Source organism: Rhinolophus ferrumequinum, chromosome 18 (genome assembly GCF_004115265.2).
Source record: "Rhinolophus ferrumequinum isolate MPI-CBG mRhiFer1 chromosome 18, mRhiFer1_v1.p, whole genome shotgun sequence".
NCBI lineage: Eukaryota > Metazoa > Chordata > Mammalia > Chiroptera > Rhinolophidae > Rhinolophus > Rhinolophus ferrumequinum.
The window spans coordinates 30,211,692-30,223,303 of NC_046301.1; the positions used below are offsets into that span (position 1 = coordinate 30,211,692).

The 11,612-nt window shown below is 42.9% G+C and overlaps 1 protein-coding gene across 1 annotated transcript in view; it reads right to left on the reverse strand.

Annotated features, from left to right (window-relative positions):
• KIF13B (kinesin family member 13B) overlaps positions 1–2,077 on the reverse strand; it is a 167,007-nt gene extending 164,930 nt beyond the window's left edge. The window contains exon 1 of the mRNA XM_033133863.1: positions 1,945–2,077. Within this exon, the coding sequence (XP_032989754.1) occupies positions 1,945–1,999 (55 nt within the window). The 5' untranslated portion in view covers positions 2,000–2,077. The remainder of the gene's footprint in view (positions 1–1,944) is intronic.
• Between the last annotated feature and the right edge of the window lie 9,535 nt (positions 2,078–11,612).

Here is an 11,612-nt window from a genome sequence, read left to right on the forward strand (position 1 = left end):
AAATAATGTACTTCTATTTATAGGATAATTGATCCATGTGTAAACCTTAATTTTAAAATGGGTTCCGCCAAAGGAACAGCTAACATCAATTCCATAGCTAAAATTATTATTCTATACATCCATCAAAACTCTGATACTGACAACGATTACAATCTAATTCATGACAATTTGTAAAAAGGGTAGTACTTCCCCCTCAAAAACTGACAGCCATGGAGGAGAGGAAGAGGGGAGATAGGTCTTTTGTGGTGGTTGGTTAGCTGGCCTCTTTCTAGTACTGACATTTCCAAGTTTTTTTATGAAAAAGAAATTTTAAGAATGTGCTAAGATCATCCTTTCAGATCAAATCCCAGATCAGTTGTGTTTTACGTGGCTTGGTTTTTTAGGTTTTTCCTAATTTGCTGTGATGGTAATAAACTTAAGACGAATTTAAATAAAGATGCCTGAACACTGAAGAACAGAAGCTTTTGAAAATTTTCAGAGTTCCTCTAAATTCTTTCATTTTGTCAGAGCACGGAACAGTGAGGCAAAGACTTAAGTAGTTTAAGTTCTTAGGGAAAAACTCTTCTGTGTCACCTGACAGCCTTAAGCTGACCTAGTAGGGACAGAAGGAATCACCAACTCCAACAGAAGGTCTAACTCCAAGAAAAGAGATAAACCAACTCCCAAGAGAAGGACAAACCAACAAAGAAAATGTCAACCGGTTGACCTGTATATCTCACTAAACACAAAAGCCAGCAAAGAAAAGGAAAATTGGAAAACTCCTAATTTCTACCGAACTTAACACTTGATTATGGACAAAGAAGTGGACAAAAACGATTTAGAACATGATTCTGGTACTTACAAATGATTCTGATTAGTTAAGAGTCTTGTCAACTGAAAAGTCATCTCCTGGGATTATAATAGTGATCCCCAATAATATAACCTTGTACAGAATGTGTTTTCAAATATATTATCTCATTTAAAGTAATCTGCCCAGTCACACTGCTAGTTAAGCATTAAGACCCGGACCACCTCCTCTTAGAACTTCTAGTTGGAGTTCTCTCCACTCCATTTCACTGCCCAAAGAGGATTTAAAACGTACCCGGTTTATCTGTTTTCTCTACCCTCCCTGCAGAATAGAGAGAATGTCTGAAAGATACAATTTCACAAGAATCTTGGCACTTAAACTATTTATTGTTGAGAGATGACAAACATGACTTCAAGCAAAACCAAAACTTTCTCAACAGTCGAAAGAAGCGGGGTGGGGTAGGGGGGGTAAGGGACACCTCTTTTAGGCAACTTCAAAGTATTTATAACTCTTTATGACCGTCCAGGTTAAAGGAATATGAAGTGAAATAGCAAGACGAGGAATTTTTGCACTTGAGTGCTTTCCCAGGAGGAGACCAAATTCCCTGCCATTTTTCCTGCCGCGAGCCACCCAAGTGCAGCGTTGGGGCGATCGGGCCACAGGATTGGGGCCTCGGGGTCCCTAGCTGTCTCCGCCAGGCCGGAGGGGTGAAGACCCAAGGGGCGGGGGCCGCACTGACAGCTGGCGAGGAGGCAGCGGGAACGCGGCGAGGCACGGGCCGAGGAGCAAGAGTGGGGGAAGGAGGAAGCGAGGCGGGGGTGAGGGACAAGGGCGCCCTCCTGGAAGGGCAGGGGAAGAGAGAGGGATCGAGGGCGAAAGGGCGCTGGGGCGGGGCGGGAGCGCCGGCGGAAGGGGCAGCGGACCGAGACGTGGGGCCCGTGGTGCCCCGGGACACTGTGCGGGCGAGGGGAGGGGCGTCCCTCGCAGGCGGGGCGGCGCGGGGGACCAGGTTTCGGGGTGCGCGGGCCGCCCTCCCGCCCGGATACGGATTCCAGGGCTGGGCGTCCGGACCCCACACGGCGATCGCCGCAAAGGAAAGGGCGCACCAGGCACCTGCCGCCTCCGCCGCGGTGGCCCCAGACGGGCTCGGCTCTCACCTCTTCGGTTCATGGGCCGGATCCGGACGGCCACTTTCACTTTGGAGTCTCCCATCCTGCCGCCGCCGATACTCTCGTTCGGCTTCCGTCTGCAGCGGCCACCGGGCAACTCTTCGGGGCTGACCGGGCAGGAGGGGACTGCGGGCGGGAGGGGGCGGGGCCTTCGGTGGGCGGGGCCTATCGAGGGGCGGGGCCGGCGCATCCCCGCTGCTTGACGGGACTTGTAGTCCCTGAAAGTGGTCGTGAGCAAGGTGGCGGCGGAGGAGTTCTGACAGAATTCAGTGTTTGTGTCTCAGGACCTTGTAAATGCCCCTCCGCTCTCACACCGTCCTTATTCTCGTAAGCTGTCAATGAGCTGCTACCTCACTTGAGAAAAACAGTTGAATAATTGGCACTGGAAACCCTGCAACCTCTTCAGACTCATTTCCTGCCAACTTAGGGTTTGATCCCTGGCTCAAATTATTTCCTCTGCCTAGATTGCCTCCTCACCTGTTTTACAGACATCATCCTTCAAGACAAGTCAAAAGTTACCTCCTGTGGAAGTCTTCATAGATACACAAGTTAACCCTATGCCACCCACAAGTTAACCCTATACCACTTCACCGCCTACCCTTCTTTCAGTCAAGACCTTGGTCTCTGGAACCAATCTGGGTTCAAATCCTGCCTCAGCACTTTCCAGCTGCGTGGCCACTTGCAAGTGATTTGACCACTCGGTGCTTGTCTTTTCATATGTAAAACAAAGACAATAAGAATGACTACTTATAGGATTGTTGTGAGGTTTATTTGAGTTAATACACCTAAGCTCTTAAAAACTCCCTGGCACATAGGAAGTGCTCAGTAAATGTTAGTCATTATTTTTGCTGTTAGGAGCATTTATGCTGCATCTATTTATGACTCTCATAGCATGTATTTTTTAAACTGTATCTTACTGATATGTGTAGCTTAGCCTGTAATAGAGACCCAGTAAACATTTATTGCATCAATGAATCAATGAAGCCACACTAAAATTGGCTCTTTATTAAGCTGTTAAAGAAAAAAACCACCACAGGCCCCAAATGGCCTCGCTCATGCTAAAAGCCCATGACACCAAACCTAGATTTAATACCTAATCAAATTGCAATCTCAACCTCTCCCAGAAATATAATCTTAATCAACCAGTATGGAATTTTCTGGTCAAGCACCAGTAAAGTAATCTGTCATATAGGCCCTCTTTATCCCCCATAGAAAGAAGAGACAACATACATAATAAAAAACCTGTCCCAGTTCTTTTCCCTCTAAAAAAGATGTCCCTGCCCAAAAGTAACCCCTTTTTTTTCTTTCCCTAATAGCTCTTTTGCATCCCTTCTTCCTACAAAAGCCTTCCATTTTGTGCCACTCCTCTGAGCGCCCTCCTAATTGCTGGATGGAATGCTACCCAATTCATGAATCGGTAATAATGCCTATCAGATCTTCAAATTTACTCCATTGAATTTTGTTTTTTAACAAAGCCCTAGCAGAGACTGCTAACTGGTGGCTTGTGGACAAGATCTGGCCTGTAAATATGCTCTGTTTGACTCAACAGTATTCACCAACACATGAAAATCAAGAAATTTTTATATGCACTATTGGGCCTACATTACACATCGGAAATATGGATTGGAGCTGAGGAGCAGTGACCACTTTATAAGAGGCAGGTCTCTTCAGTTCACCATAGCCCTCCTAAAGTCTGCTTTACCACTCATGTGTCTAGATCCCAAGGGTTTATGATGCCTGCTTATATATGTTTACATGATAGTACAGAACTCAGAACCATTTTACAGATGAGTAAACAGAGAAAGCTGGCAAGACTTGCCCTTTTACCAACCATCCTACTGTTGAAAGAGCTTCAATACAAGCAGAGTTGTCAAAAAGGTTAATAACACCTTTAAGAGGGATGTAATTCATACATATGCTACAACATGGGTGAACCTTGAAAACATTATGCTAAATGAAATAAGCTAGACACGTAGAAACAAACACTCTATAATTCCACTTATATCAGATAGAGTAGTGAAATTCATAGAGACAGAAAGTAGAATGTTGATTGCCAGGGACCAGGCTGGTGGGAGAATACAGAATTAGTGTTTAAAAGTGTACAGATTCTCAGTTTGGCAAGATGAAAACGACAATGTGAATGTACTTAATGCCTCTGAACTGTACACCTAAAATTGGTTATAAAGGTAAATTTATGTCATGTATATTTTACCACAATTTTAAAAAGGTTATATGTAGAATCATTATGTTATACACCTGAAACTAGTATGTTACATGTCAATTACACCTCAATTAAAAAAAAAGTTAAAAAGAAATTTTTTTAAAGTTAAAAAAAAAGTGAAAATACCCAGGAGGCCCTCTTTAAAAGAAGGGGATTTCTTTCTTAGAGGCACTTCCTCTGAGGTCTCACGAGGGCCTTCTCAGCTATAGAAACAGTAGGTTTTAGTATAATAAGTCTTATGATTTTCACAGCCCAGTAAAGCAAAAAATAAGGAGAACCAACTTAGAAAAAGTTGTTTAATTTTACCAAGTAAATTCTTTAAAAACTAATGCACATAACAATTGGTATCTACAATCACCATCGCTCTTTTTTTTTAAAGGAGGGTCACAAAGAATATATTTTTATATTGATTTTTATATTGAAATTGTTTGCTTAATGATCGCTACTGTCCTTTTGCTTTGGAAAAGCACTGAAAAACTTTTGTCATGGCTCCTGGGCTGATCACCGCAGTTGAGTACTCTGATCTTAAACAAATTTCCTAATAACCATCTCACCACGTACAGGTTATAAACAAATAAGGATTGGCAATGTGCCGAGAATTCTGGGCATCCATTCTTCATTTTATATCTCTTTCTTTTTTCTTTTTCTTTTCTTTTTTTTTTTTTTGAAGGCATGTTCTGATAATAGCTTGAATCTAGCTTTTAAACCGAAGCAGAGCAGGCAGAAAAAAAGAGAAGTTGCACAGTTTCTATGGGAACATTGTATTTAAATTTAAGCTCAAATTTCAGAGGAGAAAGCCCCTAAGGAGTTGAAGGAGGGGTGGGGATTAGTAGGGGAGAGGTGAGGACTTTCTCTAAAGTTCCAAAATCAGTTCCATAGTCTTATAAACATTTGATTGGAAGAAAATGATAGTAGCTTCCCAAGGGACTGTAGAGAAAAACCCATGTGCCTATTCTCCCTTTTGACTTCTATTCACACCAATCTCTCTTTTGACTTCTGCAGTTAAGGTGAGGGGAGAGGATTCTGAGAGAATCCTGAGAGAAAGGACTGAGATGCGAGTTACAACCTGCAGCCCAGGAGCTTGGGGACTTTTACACCAGGTAACTGGAGAGTTGCCTAGTCACCAGGCTGGGTGTAGGCTCAGGCTCCAACAGGAGAAAGGGAAAGTCTTGGTTTCTTTCTTTTCAACTATTAAAAGAAAGAAGCGGAAAAAGAACTCATAAATAAGTCCCTCCCTTGGACCTTTGTTTTGTAAAGCAAGTACTTAAGATAACAACCAATATTTATAGTGTAAATACTACGTTCAAGACACAGCAGTTGATCTGTTTAACATGGAAATTTAGCTGTGTTGATAAGAAGTTTCTCCTTGTTGTTTTGCAAATCTACTTATTTTAAAACTGATTTCTGGTTTATTTTTTGTTGCTTTGATCCACCCATTCATCAGTTTCTGATGGTCCCTGCACAGGCTGAGGAGGACATTTAGTCCTATTTTCATCAGATCATGATTTACAGAATCATGATAACTAACATATATTGAACCCTCACTACATGCTAGACACTGTCCTAAACATTCTACACGAATTTACTTAATCCTCACACTAACGCTATGAAGTGGCTACTGTTATTATCCCCATATTACAGATGGGCAAACTGAGGACCTGAACAACTTCCCGAGGTGCTGCTGTGTTGCTACTGTGATCTCCCACTCTACAGTCTTTCATAATGGGAAGTATCTCCATGCAGATTGCTCCGCGCATAGGAATTTGACCCCATTATTCTACTTTCCAAAATAGTTTCTAAAACCTCATTATTTTTAAAAAGTGGGAACTCTGTACTAGGTTCTAATTTTTGCCTTTATAAAAAGGAGGGAATGAGCTAATCACTTCATTAAGGCCAAAGACCTCTCCAGCATAAATCAGTATTTACCTTCTTGCCTGAGAGTTAGCTTTGGCAGAACTCTTAGTTTTCCCAATTTGAATTGTCTCTTCCTGTCTCCTCATGTATACTGTGAGCACAAGGAGAATGTCTTGTTCAAGCCCCTTTCCCTCTGACACCTAGTACTTTCCTGGTACTTAGTAGGCAGGCACTTCATACGTGTTCAGAAATGAAGATATTAACAAGCATCATGATTAACCTCAGAGAGACTAATTAAATGACTTGCCTCAAGTCGTGTAGCTAGTAAGCCACAAAGTTGGAATACAAACACAAATGCGTTTGATTTAAAAAGAAAAAAATCTATGCTGTTTCCACAAAGAAGGCCGCGCCATAGGTCGGAGGTCTTATGTTATTTTTCATATTAGCCTTATCTTTCCTACATTGTGAATTCTTAGTGGAAGCTTAGGTCACAGTAATAGCAGTCATCTATAGCCATTATTTATTAAGTGTTTATTATGTGCCAGGCTTTGTGCCCAGACCGCTCCCCCCCCATGTATATGATCTCATTTAATTTTCACAGCAATCCCATGAGGTTGGTGCTATTGTTACAGCCTTTGACAGACGGGCAACTGAATCTTAATGAGGGAAGTTATCTTTGTGCACTGGCCTGAGTAAGAGGTTCCTCAGTGCAAATCCTGGGTCTACCTGTGCGTCTTGCCTGGACTGTCAGACTGTTACTACACCTGGACCTGCCTCTTCACTACAGTACCTGGTGTTTTACTGGGGTCCCGCAGCATTTAGTGATACTCTTCATTAAGCACCCACCGGCAGGGCCTCCCGTGCATCCTGCCACGATCTAAGACTGTGTCACCTATGAAATTCAGTCACTCTCATCCATAACCTCAACCTCATCCAAACTGACTCGCTCTCCTATGCCCCAGTGCTCTCCTATACACATTAATCTTAAGCCTCCAGTTCCTCAACTTACCCTTTTCCTTACACCCATACTGCTTCAAGGATTCATTTCCCTACATTTTCAGTCTAAACCTCCCTCTTGACTGTGTTGTCAACGACACTCATGCCCTGTGAATCCCTAAACTTAGGTGATTTCCCTTCTTGCATGCTTCCATGTTGGCCAGGAGTCCAGATGGAGCAAGTCGCATATCCAGGCACACCGATGCCCTTACAAATCTGTGATCTTCGATTTCAGTATGGCCCTCAGTAACATTGAAAACCCCTTTACCCTGCTCAGCTCCCTCTCTCATTCCTCCCATAGCCTTTACCATCTTCACCACTCTCTTCAAGCCCCAACCCAACAGGGCCGCTCCAAACTCATGCCGCTCCTACATCACTGCAAAAATCAGGGCTCTCAGGTGAAAATGCCCTAAACTTCCTGTGCCCACAATTTTATCTACTATGACCCTCATCATCAATTTCTCCCCTCGTTGGAGAGGTAGTTGTGCATCTTCAGCTCGAAGCTAAGGCCTCTGGTCCATGCTCTTTCACCCAGCCCCCTCTGTGGCAATATTATTCTGTTAGTCATTCCCTGTCGAACCAATACAATCTTTCCTTCTCCATTAGCATCTTTCCCTCAGCTGAGAGTCTCCCATGGAAAAACAAGAACAGAAGCAAAACTTAAAGAAAAAAACAAGGACAACTTTCCCTCACTTCTATTTACCAGTCTCTGCTTTTGCCATAGCCGAACTCCCACAAGTAATAATCACACTCACTGTCTTCCCTTCCTCACCTGTCATTCATTACTCGACCAACTACGGTATTAACACAATCACACATTCACATGCCTTCACCCCGCCAATAAAACTGTCATAGCAAAGCGCGTACCATTGACCTTCTAATTGCAAATCCAGTAGCGTTATCTTTCAATCCTCATTTTCCTTGATTTCTTCATGATATTTGGTGTTTTGACCATCCCCTTCTTGAAGCTTTTGATTCCCATGCTTTCTGTGGCATCACTCTGTTCTCCTTGTTTTAATTAATTTATTATCTTAGTCAACAAACTTCCCTTCCATGTGCTTGGCACTAAAGCATTTGATGCTTGCGATACAAAGATTAAAAAAAGATGTGGTGATGGTCCTTAAGGACTAAGAAGTTGGGTTAGATTTCTGGAAATTTTGCAACTTCTTCAAGTTGTTTGGCTGCCTCTTTGTTTGTTTCTCACAACCATGTGGGAATCCCCTCTAAAAACAATGCCCTACGAAGAAGAAGGTTCAGTATGCCTGGCTTGGGAGATCACATAAAAGACAAAGCTAAAGATACTCCATCCAATTCTAGAGCTTGGGAGCAAAGAAGAGCCAACAGATGGAGTGGGCAGCTAAGAGAGAGAGAAAGTAGGCTTGAAACAAAGAGGACAAAGGAAAGAAACATAGTCTGCATCAAAGAATAGATGCAGGAGTATAGATTGCAAAACACTCATGTGGGTTCCTTCAAGGCAAAAGCTGTGTCTCTTATACCTATTTGTTCCATCCCTATTGCCACAATCCTACTGTAAGCCTTCTAAAGTCCTTGCTTTCCGAGCCTCTGCATGACCCCTCCCCAGAAGATACCTCTGGGCAGAAAGTACCTACATCCTGTGTATGGGACTCACTCTGGGGTCATAGAATTAGGTTTCTCCTGAAAGGGTAAACCACAACTTTGTGAGCTGAGGAAGCTAAATGGAATTGGCTTAGGCTTTGAGAAATGTACATGTTTAGAAGAGTCTTCTTGGGTGATGGAGGTTAAAGACGTACCCTGAAACATGCTAGTAGGGTGGACCTAGGCAAGGCCCTCTTTCCTTGGGATCTTATTTGGAATGAGGTAAGATTGATGAGCCCCAGAGAGCAAGGTATACCTTGTAAAAGTGATTATTTATGAATCAGCTTCCTTTTTGTTCTCTCTTTGTGCTTAGTGAAATTCTCTCACATCTATGTTGATTTGACCTGTGCTAAGGGAAGCAAAGAAAGGGACTTTTGGACAGAGCTCTAAAAGGGAAGAAATGTACTTCTGCGGCCAATGTGGTGAAGGCAGTGGGGACTGGGGAAAGACCACAACAAGAGTCAAATCAGAAGTATAGATTTGAGGTTCCTGGGCTCTGTTCCACAAGGGTCCTCTCTCCACACTAACCTAACAGCCCTGGGTCTTACTTTATTATGGAAGGTGGCATTCTCTCCCTCCTCGCCTCCCCCTTTCTGCTCTCTCCCCAGTCCCTGCTGTCTCTCTTATCCCACATTTCTGTTTTGGTTACTCTCACTCAAGTTGCTCCTTCCTTAAGATGCCCACCCTCTGCCAATGACAATCTAACCATTCAGGCTCCATTTTCTCCATAAAGTCATCCCTCCAGTAATCCTACGCACATTACTGTCTCCCTTCTGGAAACTTGTCTAGTATTGTACCATATTAGCATCGTGTTACAAGCTGGCTTAAATAATGTATGTAGGTCTTGTCTTCTCCAATTAGACTGAGGACTCAGCAGCAGGGTGGTGATGTCTTCTCACCTTCAGTATCACTCAGAGTGACGGAGCACACAGCTGACATGACCTATCCCAGGTGATGGAGTTGTTCCAATTCAAAAGGCATAGAGATGAAAGAGCCAGGAGACAAGAGAAGGGCTGACAATCTAGAGTGACAAGAAATTCCAGGAATAAAATAAGCCTGAACAGTAGTGGGATGAAAGAGCTGTAGAACAACCCTTTGCCCTTTTTACCGAGGAAATGTGAATTCCTTCTAATCTCTGAAGATCCAGAACTAAAGGCCCTCCCCAAACGCACAGATTTCACCCTAAACTCCCCTAAAGTGTTCACTATCTGGAGGAACATAAATTCACTTAATCTTTTGTTGAAAAGTGTCTCTAAAGAACAACATCAATAATGAATCTTTGATAGGCCTCGCTCATGTCCATAAATCATTTAGGGACGGAGGTCGGGAGAGGGTACTCTTTTGGCGTTACTCCAGGCAGATTGTACAATTCCGGCCCTTTAGTGAGCACAAAAGAACAGCCATAAAATATTCATAGGCTGCAGTACAAACACATTGACTGCTTGTGCGACCCATGCCTGAGGGCTTAGATTAGTCAGATCTATGGTTGCCACAGTCTATTTCCTTAAACTCAGAGGTTTCCACAGCTCATCAACAAATCTGATTCAGAATGTAAAGGAGTTTTGAAACCACAAGAGAAAGGGTGGAGTAAGCAGGAGGTAAACTATTTTGCCCAGGGCTCCAAGACAAAGAAGAAGTAACTGCCTTTTTTTTCACTAGGACGACTATCTGCAGAAGGAGCAAAAAACCTCCTCTGAGAAATATTGGATAAAATTAAATTTAGGGGAAAAAACGAAAGAAATCTCCCAGAAATATATCTGGGGAGAAGTAAATCCTTGCCATGAAAGATACTTTCCTCCCTTTATTCATTATTGATTATTTTTACCAAATATAATTAAATCTAACCAATATTTGACTATATATATATATATATATATATATATATATACATAAAAAATCAGTGCAAGGTGCTTGCCTGATAAGGAATCGAAAAGTGAGTCTGACAAACTGCATTTCCTGAAGATTAGAATGTATTTGAAGATAATTACAGTCATCCTTCAGTATCCAAGGGACACTGGTTCCAAGATCCACAGACACCAAAATCCAAGGATGCTCAAGTCCCTTAGTTGGCCCTCTGGATCTGATTCAACTAACTTTTGATCTGAGGTTGGTTGAATCCAAGAATGCAGAACCCGCAGATACAGAGTGCCGACTGTATGCTGTTACAGTGGAAAAAATATCCATGGAATTCCTCCTTTGATACTGGGCAGGTAATTAAGATCCTGTTTTCCCAGGTAAATTGTCACCTATTGCAGCTGCAGGTGGGTGGAGCCTGAGCCTAGCTGGGGAGAGAAAAGGACCATTCTGAGTCACCCCAGATTTAGATCTAGAAGGTGTCACCTAGGCAGGAAGCATGAGGGTGGGGCACCAAATTCCTGACACTGGAAGAAAGAGAAGGGCAGAGCAAATAACCCAGGTGACAGTGAATGCCACGTGTGGTTTTCATCTTCTAGACACTGGGAGTGAAGTGGTTAAAGAGAAACCCAAGACAGCTGCAGCCCAGGGGCTCTGTAATAGGAAGTTATCTTAGAGTTCATTTTTCTATGCCACCAAGGGAGACTTTTTTTTTAGCTGGGACACAGTCTGGAAGCTGTTCTACCCACTAGAAAGCCAGGAGCTATAAAACCCTTCCAATGCCACAGCATGACTCAGAGGCAGCTGAACAAGATTTGGTACTGAGTGAGGACAGCTGCACCAGTCTCACTCTTTTGCATCATCTAGGGGAGGAAAGCAAAACCTCCTTAGAAATATAGAATGATGTAGCCATCACTCGCCAATATAAATTCCAGACAAATGAAAGGCTTACATGTAAAAACTTGAAAAACTAGAAAAAATAAAAGTGAATATTTAGCTGATCTCAAGCAAAGAAAGAAGTCATCAGTAAAAGTATGGAGAAACTTGCTCAAGGTCTATCTCTATATGAGTGGAGCTAGTCCTCCCCCTCGGGTCTGTAACGCCACAGCTTAAC